Source organism: Benincasa hispida, chromosome 3, assembly GCF_009727055.1.
Source record: "Benincasa hispida cultivar B227 chromosome 3, ASM972705v1, whole genome shotgun sequence".
Lineage (NCBI taxonomy): Eukaryota > Viridiplantae > Streptophyta > Magnoliopsida > Cucurbitales > Cucurbitaceae > Benincasa > Benincasa hispida.
Window position 1 is genome coordinate 37933988 of NC_052351.1, and position 13772 is coordinate 37947759.

A 13772-nucleotide genomic window follows, 5' to 3' on the forward strand; every position below is an offset into this window, starting at 1 on the left:
AACATCGTGTGTAACAAATTATGTCGTGTATTAAATAACTTTTATTTCAAGATTAATTAGGTGCACGAGGTTGAGAGTGAATAAAAGAGAGAAATGAGCAAAAGGAGAGATCTAGAGAGTGATGATAACAAGACAAGGAGACAACGAGAGAGTGGGAATGAGAGACTAATTTAGGTGCACGAGGTTCTATTTAAATAATTTAATGTAAATATGACATAAATAATAATAATAATAATAATAATAATAATTTTAAAATAAAAAAAATAAACCCTCAATTTTGAAAAGTAGCATATTTCATTTTCCCCCTTAAGAAATAGGGCGCAATATTACCTATGTGGCAAAGTGAAACTGTGAGGAAAGATGGGACTGTGGCTGAACCCTCTCCCTCGCGGCCAGCTAGCAACTAGCGCTTGCTTCTTCGTCGCCGGAGTCTCCTTCTTCGCCGCCGGAGCTTACCTCTCTTTCCTCAACATCGCCCCTCAGCAAGCTCGAACCAAAGCTCGTGATGATTTTGTCAAGGAGCGTTTGAGGAAGCGTCACCACGATTAACGTCGATCGGCTTCTTCCGGTGAGCATTCAATCTCATCACATCTTATTATTTTCAATTTCGTTCTCAGGACTCCATCATATTTGTGGATGATTGCAGAAATTAACTTAGGTCAGCTTTAATATTAGGTCGTTCCTAATTCTTTGGCAATTTGACTCGTTTGTAAAAGGATTGGAATGTCTTAATTTTGAGTTGTTTACTTTCTTCTCTACGAATCGGGCGATTTTTCGAATCCCTCTTACCGTGCCATTTTTTAACTCCTCATTGTCGAACACAGCGGATTCAATCACTTTCTTTGTCCGTGTAGTTCATCTCTGTTTCTCTGTTTCTCGACTTGGCCTTTGGAAACCAATTACTGTATATGATTGACGAGCAGTTTGAAAGACTTCACTTCTGTAGGAATCCAATTTTATACACCTAAGATCTTCTGATTCCCCCACTTCAAGAACGGAAGCATGAAATTATGGAGTGGCTTTGATCCCCTGGATCTCAATTTCTATCACCGGGGAAGGGCTTCTTAGATATTATTAAGGTGATAAAATTTACCTTTCTTCCCTTTCATTATATATCCTTGTGCTAGTTCCACATACATTTCTTCCACTTCGCCATTCATGGATGCAAGCACGACCTTCAAATTGTAATACATTTTGTCGCAATTAAACTACTAAGACAAGAACAGTTCTTATATAGTCTCTATGCGAGTCTCATGGTCTGCGTTTCTGTTTGTTTGTAAGAAATCGAGTGTTCATTGGAGGAAAAAAGGAAGGAATTACCAAAAAACAAGCCCAACAAAAAAGAGCCCAAAACTAATTACATAAAAGAATTCCAATCCAACAAAATCATTCGAAGATCATAGTTACAAAAAGCCCTTGTAATCGAGCTACACTCGAGCCCTTCCCAATGGTGCATCTAATGAACAAAGAAAAGGAAGGAAGCCAGGGGCGAAGATCTTCTGGTGGTTTTTATCAGGCCATTTGGTACGGCCTTGAGCAATCCACTCAAAAGGGGTGTGGACCATATCTACTCATAATATCTTGGTGCCACAGAGCATCAGACTCCATGAAAATCCACCACGACCAGCTAGCCAGAGGCTGATTTTGAAGCTCCCATGTTTCTTTTCTTTCTATGTTGGCAATTTCTTCCTCAAAAATTGAACAAAAACAAAGATTCAGCTACCATCATTGGATTAATTAAAGGAATCATTTGTAGTTTAGATATTACGAAAAAGTAGACTAGTAGAGGATGAACTATCAAGAGCATGGGCTGTTACCATGGATTTGATATGTCATTGTCTTAAAAGAAAGAATTTGTTTGGGATAATTGTTTTGCTATACTGTTATTTGACCTAGGTAGAGAACAACTTGATAGAAAGGTAGGTAAAGTTCATTAGTGATTAAGTGAGTCTTCGGTTTGTACAGATTAAACTGAATATAAGTATATTTACGAAGTAGGTTGTAACACTAGACACAGACGTGAAACTTTAAATGGGATGAAATTTGCTTCTAGTTGAGATTTTAAGTACAACTTGAGATTTTGTCCTTTTTCTTTCGGTTTTGATATTATAGTCTTCAAGCCTTATTTGTTTAGTGAGTTTTTGTTTTCTTTTGCCTAATGAGTAATCACTAGCAAAATATTTAGTTTGAGAAGATTATTTGACAGCCGATGTTTATACTCATTCTATTAAATTTGTTTTGTTTGGTTTATAGAAAGTCTTATGGTAGGTATTTATGGTTTTATTCATTATTATAGGTTAACAAAGAATTCCCAAATTTGAAGAACAAAAGTATGAACTTCGAAGATGGAATGAATGGGACAAAAGTATAGAGGTTGGTACTGAGGTTTCAGAGTGCCGAGACGCCAATTAAGTCGTCGCGTGGACATTGTGAAATTTCTACTCGCCTAGGCTCGAGAACATATCTTTAGATGTGATATTCAGAATGTATTTAGTTGATTCTAAGGCCTCTTGGAAAGAGGAGATGCCAAAAAACCGTTGCTTGGAATTGATCATATGCTTCAATTTACTCTTCATTTCTTTTCTTCTTTTGTTTTTGGGGTAAGGCCGAAAGGCCCTTTTTGTAAATTACCAAGGAGTTAGTTAATTGTTTGTTGTTAGCTAATTGTTAGTTGTTGTAATAGTTAGTCAGACATCTTATAACTAATTTCTTCTATAAATAAGACCCTTCTCTCCCATTTTGAGAGAGAATCATTTCATTCAAAAATTAGTTTTTTGGTGTTACACCAAATTTTGAGATCAGAGCTCTCTCCAAGATTTAGGACCAATAGTCGGAAGAAGATCCAATCTGCCAATCGGAGGAGACATTCACGAGCAAGAACAAGAGGTGGAAGAAACCCCACTCTCTCTCCAAGAACTACAACACGACACTTGTTGTCCGTTGAGAATTTGCCCGAGGGAATTCATGGAACATTAACGAGCCTTCAAGAAAGTATGGAAATCCTTACTCAAAGGGTTGAGATGTTGGCTGTGGCACTTCAAAATCGAAAGAATTTTCAGCCATTCATTCGAGAATGGAGAGGAAGAGGAAGGAGGGGCGGTGGACAACTAAGACATAGTCAAAATTAGTAAGAAATTCACCAAGAAAGAGCTCCAAGAATTCTTAGACAGCTCCAAGAAAATCCAACAAAACTGATTGTCCAAGAAATTTTTCAAGAAGAGTAAGAATGGGACTTATCTGGTGAGTATGATCGAGAAGAAGAATTTTTTGTGCCAAGAAGAGGGAGAGGCGAGAGATATGAGATGAGAGGTTATTCAAATGACTTCAAATTGAAGATTGACTTACCAATGTATAATGGGAAACGTGATATTGAGACATTTCTTGATTGGATCAAGAACACAGAGAATTTCTTCACCTACATGAATACACTCGAACACAAGAAAGTGCATTTAGTGGCCTTAAAGTTGAAAGCTACAACTTGCAATCAACCAGAGAAGAAATGGCAAGCGGATGATTCACTCGTGGGAAAAGATGAAAAGATTGATGAAAGAACGGTTTCTTCCAACTATGAACAAACGTTGTACAACCAATATCAAAATTGTTGGCAAGGAGCATGATCGGTGGTTGATTATATTGAAGAGTTCCATCGGTTAGGAGCAAGAACAAACTTGATGGAGAATTAGCAACATTTGATTGCGAGATTTGTTGGAGGCATACGCATGGACATCAAAGAAAAGGTAAAATTAGAACTTTTTCACTTATTATTCGAGGCTATTTCTTTTGCTAAAATCGTGGAAGAAATGAATGAAATTCGCTCCAAGAATGCATCAAGAAGAGCAGCATGGGAAGCCTCCACAAGTAGGAGGACAAATGCCCCACATAAGATCCTTAACCAGCCGAGCCCCCCATCTTCAACCAAAGGAAAAAAGAAAGAAGACTATGATGGATCATAAGAGAAAAAGATAAAACTTACCTACAAAAAAGAAGAATCAAAATCCTTGCAATCGGCCCTCTTTAGGCAGGTGTTTTCATTGTGGCCAAGTTGGCCATCTTTCAAGTGCGTGCCCTCAACAAAAAATAGTGGTCTATATGGATGAAGAAGGTGAAATGTCGACTAACAACAGTGAAGAACATGAAGAGGAGATTGAATTAAATGAGTCAGATAAAGGAGAAAGATTATCTCGTGTTCTCCAAGGAGAATCTTAACCCTCAACTGCATTGTCTCTTTAAGACAAGATGCACGATCAGTGGGAAGGTGTGTAATGTGATTATAGATAGTGGAAGTAGTGATAACTTCGTGTCCAAGAAGCTTGTCACATCTTTGAACCTCAAGGTGGACCCTCACCTGAATGCTTACAAGATTGGTTGGGTGAAAAAAGGTGGAGAGGTTCAAGTAAATGAGATTTGCATTGTTCCCCTCTTGATTGGAGTGGTTACAAAGATCAATTTTATGTGTGACGTGTTGGAGATGAATGCATACCATATCCTTTTAGGGAGACCATGACAATTTGACACTCGAGCCTTGCTCAAGGGAAGCGAAAATACATATGAATTTCATTGGATGGATAAGAAGATTGTATTACTCCCTTGAATAAGAAGTAAACTAACTTTGCTTAAATTGGGGGATGAGAATTCTAGTTTCTTCCATCAATTTTTGGCTGCAAAAAAAGGAAGAACCTTATTACAGAGTTGATTTCCAGCAATTGTTCTCCAATCTTCTCTTTTCGGGAAAAAGAACAAGAAATTTTTGGGTTTCTTCAAAACTTATATCAAAAGTGCCCTGATTATCGATCTGTCCCCTTAAATCTTCAATGGACTTAGGTTTCTTCAGCCCAAAATCAAATTCTCATCTCTCATTTCTCTTTAGATGAAATTAAAAGAGTCGTTGGCTTCATTAGGAAAAATAAAGCTCCTGGTCCAGATGGGTTCACTTGGAGTTTTTCTTAAAGAATTGGGATATTTTTAAAAGTGATTTTCAAAAATTATTTAAAGAATTCTTCAAAAATAGCATTTTAAATGCCTGTCTTAAAGAGAACTTCATCTACTTGATACAAAAAAGGAGACAATGGTTTTGTGAAAGATTTTAGGCCTATTAGCCTAACTAACGCAGTTTACAAGATTGTGGCAAAAGTCTTAGCATAAAGGTTGAAAAGCGTGATGCCAAGTATCATTTCTCCCATGGAAGACAGATTATAGACCCAGTGCTTATTGCAAATGAAGTGGTGGAAGAATATAGAATTAAAAAGAAGGGATGGATATTAAAACTTGATCTTGAGAAAGCTTTTGATCGAGTAGATTGGAGTTTATAGAAAAAGTGTTGAATTAAAAAGGCTTCACTGCCAAATGGATTCAATGGATCATGGGGTGTGTAAAAAATCAAAAGTTTTCAATCTTTATTAATGGAAGGCCACGTGGAAGAATTTTTGTTTCTAGAGGTATTAGACAAGGAGATCCTCTCTCCTTTCTTTTTTCTTTTGGTTAGCAAACTGTTGAGTATCTTTGTTGATGTTATACATGAAAAAAGGGGATTATGAAGGCTTTTTAGTTGGCAAGGAAAAAGTTCACGTTTCAATCCTCCAATATGCCGATGATACATTACTATTATGCAAAGACGATGTTAAAAGTTTGAAGGAATTAATTAATGACATTGATTTATTTCAATAATGTTCGGGACAAAAGGTTAATTGGAAAAAATATGCTTTATGTGTTGTTAATATTGATGAAAAAAGGGTGTTGGTTGCTGCTTCTAGTTTGAATTGCAAAACAGAAACCTTACCTTTTCTTTATCTTGGTCTCCCTCTTGGAGGATATCCAAAGAATGTTTCTTTTTCGCAGCCAATAATTGATAAAATTCAGAAAAAGTTGGACAGGTGGAGGCATTTTAATTTGTCAAAGGGGGGTAAACTCACTTTGATCAAGGCAGTTCTCTCAAGTATTCCAATTTATTACTTGTCTTCTTTTGCAATGCCTTCAAAAGTGATCTCAGAGCTAGAGAAGATTATGAGAAAGTTATTTTGGGAAGGTTCAGATGGATACCAGATTAATCACCCTATCATAGGGGTTAGTTTCCCACAACAACAAAAACATGGAGGCCTTGGTTTTGGTGATCTAAAAAACCAAAATGTGGCTCTGTTGGCAAAATGGGGTTGGAGGTTTATACATGAGAAAGAAGCTCTTTGATGTAAGGTAGTAAAAAGTACTCATGGTATTGATTCATTTGAATGGTACACGATTGGAAAAGAAGGGAGAAGTTTAGAAGTCCTTGGATTACTATTTCCCGAGTTTGGCAAAAAGTTGCATCATTTGCATCCTTTAAACTTGGTAATGGCATTAAAATTTATTTTTGGCATCATAACTGGTTGTGTTCTTCTCCACTGAGTTTTTTGTTTCCAAAATTATATAGAATTACCTTGTCTCTTTAAAGTTCAGTTTTTCAACATTGGGATTCAACTACTTTATCATGGTTAATTACTTTCAGAAGATTACTAAAAGATGATGAAATTTAGGATTTTCAAAATCTTTTACTATTATTAGAAGGCAAAAGGATAGTAGATGGGCAAGATTGTAGATATGTTCTTTAGATGCTTCGTGTGCTTTTTCGGTGAAATCATTATTCAAGCATTTGAACTCATCTTTATCAATAGACAGACTGTTGTACAAAAACTTATGGAAATCAAGTTGTCCAAGGAGAATAAATATTATAATTTGGGTAATGATTTTTTGTTCTCTCAATTGCTCACAAACTCTTCAAAGGAAGCCAAATCATTATCTTTTGCCCTCAATCTACCCTTTGTGTGTGCAGAATTCTGAAGACAACTAGCATATCTTCTTTGAATGCCATTATTCTTTGGAATGATGGAGGAAGTTGTTTGCATCATTCAATCTTCACTGGGATTTCAGCAATGTTTTCAAGGAGAATGTGGCTCTGCTTATCATCGGTCCTTCTTTAAAAGCTCACTCACTTCAGTAATGGACTAATGCAATTAAAGTAGTTTTGACAGAAATTTGGTTTGAGAAAAATCAACGTATTTTTCAAGAAAAGTTTCTTCAATGGTTTGACCGTCATGAGATTGCGAGTTAAAGCTTCTTATTGGTGTTCACTTTCCAAGAATTTTTCGGATTATTCTATTCAAGATGTTTGTTTTAATTGAAATGCTTTCATTCATTCCATGTAATAGTATTTTTAGGCATATGGTTTTCTATTGTATTTGAAATGTTCATTTTGGGATATGATGAGGATGCTATGGGTGTATCAACTAGTTGAGATAGCCAGGTGCATTTGTTGATCCCTAGTTTTTCTTATTTTTAGTAGGTTCTTGTCATTGAAGCATCAGTTTCTTTTCAATTCATCAATGAAAAGTGGTGTTTCCTTTTCAAAGAAAAAAAAAAGAATAAGAAGAATGAAAAGGGGGTTAAGTCAAAGAAAAAAGATAGCAACCACTTGTTTATTATAATCAGTGACAAAACCTTAATAAAGGAAAGAGAAGTTGATATTTTAGGGCTTATTGTTGCTAAAAAGTCCAATGGCATGCTAGATGGTGAAATTCCTCCCAAAATACAACCATTATTTGTTGAAGAAGGAACCCAAGGGGTTGCCCTCACTACGAAATATTCAACACCACATTGATCTAAATTCGATAACAACATTACCACACTTGCCTCACTATAGGTTGAGTTCTAAGGAGTATGAAATCCTTCATCAACATATTGAGGATTTGCTCAAAAAATGACATATTCAACCAAGTCTGAGCTCATGTGTGGTGCTAGCCCTTCTTACTCCTAAAAAAAATGGTAGTTGGAGGATGTGCGTGGATAGTAGAGCCATTAATCGAATCACTGTGAAATACCATTTTTCAATCCCTCGAATAAGTGATCTACTTGATCAACTTGGAGGAGCATTGATCTTTTCTAAGGTAGACTTGAAGAGTGAATACCACCAAATACGTATAAGGTCGGGAGATGAGTGGAAAACGACCTTCAAAACTAATGAAGGGTTGTTTGAATGGCTAGTTATGCTATTTGGATTATTGAATGCTCCAAGCACCTTCATGGGACTTATGAATCAAGTACTTCGTCCTTTCCTTAACAAATTTATCGTAGTGTATTTTGACGATATTTTGGTGTATAGCAGGAACTTTGAAGAGCATTTACAACACCTTCAAAGCTTATTTCAAGCCTTGATAGCAGAAAAGTTATATGTCAATCACAAAAAGTGTTTTTCTTGTGAAGGATATTGCATTCCTTGGCTTCCTAATTGGCCAAAATCAAATAAGTTGACCTAAAAATGATTGAAGCAATCACTCATTTGCCAACTCCATCAACAGTGAAAGACATCTAAGCTTCCCTCGGTTTGGCATCATTTTATAGGAAGTTTATTAAAAATTTCAGCTCATTGACAACACTAATAACTGATTGTTTGAAAAGAAAGAAAAAAAAGGTAGTTTTATATGGGGTGAAAAGCAACAAACCAACTTTAATTGTATTAAAAAGAAGTTGAGCACCAGCCCTATTTCGAAGTTACCAGATTTTTCAACTCCATTTAAAGTTGCAATTGACACTTGTGGCATGGGGATTGGTGGTGTCTTGTCTCAACAAGGCTATCCAATAGAATATTTAGTGAGAAGCTCAACACCTCGAGGCAAACATGGAGTACTTATGAATAGGAGCTATATACTCTTGTCTGAGCATTAAAGCAGTGGGAGCATTACTTACTATCCAAGAAATTCCTTTTGTTGACTAATCACTTCTTATTAAAATACTTGCAAGTTCAAAAGAACATAAGCCGAATGCACGTAAGGGGGATTTCTTTCATCCAACGGTTTGATTTTGTTATCAAGCATAAAATCGACAAAGAAAACAAGGTAACTGATGCCTTGAGTTGAAAGAGTCTGTTGCTAACCATCCTATCTATCAAAGTGATTGCATTCAGCCACCTTCCAATTGCACTAATCACATAATTTAGAAGATTTTCATATTGTAGATGGCTTTCTATTCAAAGGTGAACAATTATGCATCCCACATATATCTTTTCAAGAGTCTCTAATAAATGAACCTCACTCAGGAGGATTGGCGTGACATTTTAGTTAAGATAAGATTTTTGACTTAGTCTTCATGAGATTTTATTGGCCACAAATTCAAAGAGACACTAATAATTTTGTTAGAAGATATGCCATATGCCAAAGAGTCAAAGGGACTTCCATAGATATCGGCTTATGCACACCTTTACCTATACCCACAACCATTTGGAAAGACTATCGGTTGATTTTGTACTTTGACTTCCTAAAACACAACGGGGTTATGATGTAGTTATGGTGATTGTTTATCACTTCAATAAGATGTCTCATTTTCTAGCTTGCAAGAAAACGAATGATGCGGTCTACGTTGCTAAACTCTTCTTTAGAGAAATTGTTAGACTTCATGGAGTGCCTAAATCTATTGTATCGAAAAGAGATGTCAAGTTCCTTGGCCATTTTTTGCGTGTTTTGTGGAAGAAGTTTTCTACACTGAAATTTAGTACTACATCTCATCTACAAATAAATGGCCAAATGGAGGTAACCAACGGAATATTGGAAAATCTTATATGTTGTTTGAGTGGCTCAATAAACAATGGGACTTAGCCCTTGCAGAAGTTGAGTTTGCCTTCAATAATATGAAGAACGGATCAACCAGAAGATGCCCGTTTGAAGTAGTATATATTCGAGTTCCAAGACTCACATTTGACCTTGCCAACTTACCATCCTTTGCAGATGTAAGTATTGAAGTTAAAAATATGGTGGAAAGAATACAAGAACTCCACAAGGAAATTCATGATCACTTAGAAAAAACAACCTTGTCATACAAAGACGCCAAGGATAAGTCAAAAAGAGAAGTAACGTTTGAAGGAGATCTTGTGATGGTTCATTTACGCAAAAGCCAATTTCCTAATGGAATTTATAATAAATTGAAGGATAGACAGCTTGGACCATGTAAGGTACTAACAAAATATGGTACCAATGCTTATCGAGTTGAGCTACCATAAGATGTACATAGTAATCCAGTCTTCAATATTGTTGTTGAAGTCATATTATGCCCCGATGACTTTCAGTTAGCTTCTTAGCTCACTCGAAGACGAGCTTAATTTTGGGAGAGGTGAGTTGGTGTAAGGCTGAAAGGCCTTTTTTTGGTAAATAACTAAGGAGTTAGTTAATTGTTAGTTAGACATCTTGTAATTAATTTCTTCTCTACATAAGATCCTTCTCTCCCCCTTGAAGAGAGAATCATTTCATTCAAAGTTTTTTTTGGTATTGCACCAATTTTGTTTTGTTTTTAATTATTAGTCTCATTACGTGGTAGGATTTTCTTTTAGTACTGTGATGTATAGCTTTTATATGAGTTCGTTTGTATTATTTAATTTCAATTAAGGAATAATCTTTTTCTTTTTTTTTTTTTTTTTGTTTAGATATTCAGTTTGAGCTTATTTCTACAATTATTTGATCACAAAATACAATAACTTTGGGTCAAATTTGAGTTTAAAGGGAAGATTAGATTAACCTAGCTTGATAGTTCAGTCATAGGACACTGTTGTTTAATAGTTCTTGTCCTGCTAATGTTTGGCCTAATGCTTTACAAACTGAATACATTTGAGACGAATTAGTTGGGGAATCAAAATTTTACGTTTTTATTTGAATTTATTTATTTTTTTTCTCTTTTCTTTTATTCACTTAATAGTTTAATTGTTTAATTAGATATGTTGAGGTTATATTTATTTGATTATTATCAATAAATTAGTGGTCACATGTAGATCCTATTTTACACGCTTCTATATTATTAAGGGGATGCTCATTGCCTCCCTCTAATTCTTTTGATTCTCCTTGTGTTTAGAATTGTCAGTCGCACATTTCACCAAATGTTGAAATTTAACAAAGAAAATCAATCACTTTATCAAATAGTATTAAATTTTCATAGATATGTTGATATTTCTATCGATATTTTCACGTTTTCATAGGTTGAACTGTGATGAAGAGTGAATTGTTCCATCATATAGCAGAAAAAATGGAAAATTGTCAAAAAAATAGTAGATTGAAGTTTTTTTCTTACAAAATTAACATCTTTTTTGAAAAATCATTCAAATAATTTTTTTCTATCCATCTCGAACAAGATTGACCACTAAGATTTATTTTAAAAAATTGACCTTTTTTTAATTTATCGATTGTTTTGGCCCGGGCCCTTCTCACTAAATCTTGTTAGATTAAACACCAACAATCTACTAACTTTTTATAATATTATGTGATTTACCTAAATCTTATATCAAATCTTTTTTAAATATTCTCAAAATTCGGATATTAATTTTTCAAAACTTTAAGTCAATTTCTATTTCCATAATTATATGAATTTCTAAATTTTCAAATGAATTTAACAATTTGATTTCTTTTTAGATGGATGATTACGTTTTGATTTTTAACTTTCAGGAAAGACTAAATTTTGCAAAAAAAAAAAAAAAAAAGGTAAGATAGAGAAAATATATAAAATATTGGTATTGTAACGACCTAACTTTCTATTATACTTTCAGGACACTACTACATGTTTGTATAGGCTTGGCAATATATTTTTTTCAAAGAAAAAATTTGAATAATAAATAAAAAAAATACCAAAAATTTATTCATTATAAAGTTCTTAAAATAATAAAATCTTGAAAAAAAATCGTTTGGTGTACCCCTGACTCTAATTTAAAACAAATTGAGCAAATAATTAAATTAACAAATAAATGGAACAACCGGGAGTTTTAAATGGAACAATCGGGAGTTTTAAATGCTAGACTCCTAACCAAAACATATCAAATAAATAAAACATATGTGTGGAAGCGTTATCATGTCCCAATGGTCAGGTCACGGGTCCACTCAGTGAACTATTAGATTTTCTATCGAGACTAAGTGCACTTTACACATTGTAGGTATAGGCATAAGCATAAGGGGTAAACTTGAAGGCACGTTTTCATAGATAGTGACCCTGGAGGGACACAGTCATAAATATAAGTGGTGATTCCAAGGGAGCACCGTACATAGGCATAAGGTGTGAGCCCGAAGGCTCACTACGTGCGTTGTGCATAGCCCAATAAGAATGCTAACAGCCACTATAGTTCAACTTAGGCATAAGCATACAATCATAGTCATAAGTCATGCTTAAGAGATTTTAAAACAGTCTTTAAATCCATCCATCAATCAAATATGCATCAAAACATAATATCAAGATTTCCATAGCAAAAACATAAGCTTCCGTAATTGCAACTGACCAACAAGCATGTCATAATATTCCACGTCAACATAGGGACCAATACTTGAAATATACTTGGGTTCGAGGGCAAACTGGCAGTAGGTAACTTACCAAAATTAGCCCTTAACTCAAATGAACAGTAACTTAAACCTTTACCTCCACCTCCTAACTTCGGCTCGTTGCATACCTTAATCCACTACTGCCCGAATAAGATTTCTTGTCGTGGTCAAGGTTAGAATGGGATCGGGTGTTTTCATGTATCACCATAAAATCTAAAACTAAAACCAATACCTATTGGATATTCAAGGTTAAAAGGAACTCTCACCAACGATCAACAACTTACCCAAAAGTATACAAAACTGTCCAAAACCCTTGCCAAAGTTACTGGACAGTGACAAGAATGCCTTCAAAACTCCAATTTAACTCAAACCTCAAGATTCTGGGGAGAATACGACAACTGGGGGCCGACTGACGACGAACATGCAACTATCGACGACGACGAGCGGTAGCAAAACAACCACGGCTCGCCTAATTGACAACGGTTGGCATGGCGCACAGGGGAGCTAAACGGCGACACGACGATGGTTGGCTGGACGAAGCGACGGTGAAACTGAGACAGCGTGGTGGCTCGAGTTAATGAAGGATTACGATTGTGAGATTTTGTACCATCTAGGCAAGGCGAATGTGGTAGCTGATGCTCTCAGTAGGAAGACAACTCATTCGACTGTCTTGATCACCAAACAAGTCTATCTATGTAATGATCTGAAACAGGCAAAAATCGCAGTGGCAGTGAGGGAAGACACTGAGTTGACGGTATGACTGACTTTGAGGTAGCGAATCATTGATGCGCAGCAAGGCGATCCTTACCTTGTTCAGAAATTTCGTCAGGTGGAGTTAGGTCGAGACAGTGAATTTTCAGTGTTTATGGATCAAGGTCTTATGTATCAGGGACGGTTATGCGTACCTGCAGATAATGGTCTTAGGAGTGAATTGTTGGCAGAAGTTCATAGCTCCCTATTCTCAATACATCCTGGTAGTACCAAGATATATCAAGATTTGAAGCAGTATTATTGGTGGTCTAATATGAAAAGGGAGACAGTTGATTATCTCAGCAAATGTTTAGTCTGTCAGCAAGTGAAGGCTCCAAGGCAAAAACCAGGGAGTTTGTTACAACCATTGAATGTACCTAAATGGAAATAGGAGAGTGTGTCCAAGATTTCATTTTAGGTCTGCACAGGACAGCAAAAGGCTTTTCAGTGATATGGATTGTAGTGGACAGATTTACTAAGGTGGCGCATTTTATTCCAGGGAAGCCCACGTATTCAGTGAATAAGTGAGTTCAACTGTATATGAAAGAGGTAGTGAGATTGTATGGTGTGCCTGTGTCGATTTTGGCCGAGTAAATCATGTAACGACTCAAGTTTAGGAGGGGTACGATATCACATCCGAATGAGAGAGATCTTAAGGACATGAAAGCATGGTTAAGAAAGACTTAAAAAGAATTGAAAGTTAATACCTATATT

General features: G+C 35.6%; 2 protein-coding genes across 3 annotated transcripts; both read left to right on the forward strand.

Moving 5' to 3' along the window:
- The first annotated feature begins 310 nt into the window (after positions 1-310).
- Positions 311-7256, forward strand: LOC120072605. 2 transcript variants are annotated; one of them, XM_039025002.1, is made up of 2 exons: positions 311-568; positions 6803-7256. In XM_039025002.1, the coding sequence occupies exon 1, from the start codon at positions 361-363 to the stop codon at positions 547-549; it is 189 nt and encodes a 62-aa protein (XP_038880930.1). In that variant the 5' UTR covers positions 311-360; the 3' UTR covers positions 550-568; positions 6803-7256. The 2 variants fall into 2 exon arrangements, with proteins under 2 accessions (XP_038880930.1, XP_038880929.1); XM_039025001.1 differs by lacking the exon at positions 6803-7256 and adding an exon at positions 2297-2656.
- Positions 7257-12885: 5629 nt separating this feature from the next.
- Positions 12886-13449, forward strand: LOC120073559. Its single transcript, XM_039026389.1, has 2 exons — positions 12886-13062; positions 13198-13449. Exons 1-2 carry the CDS (start codon positions 12886-12888, stop codon positions 13447-13449), a joined length of 429 nt encoding a protein of 142 aa, XP_038882317.1.
- Positions 13450-13772: the final 323 nt, after the last annotated feature.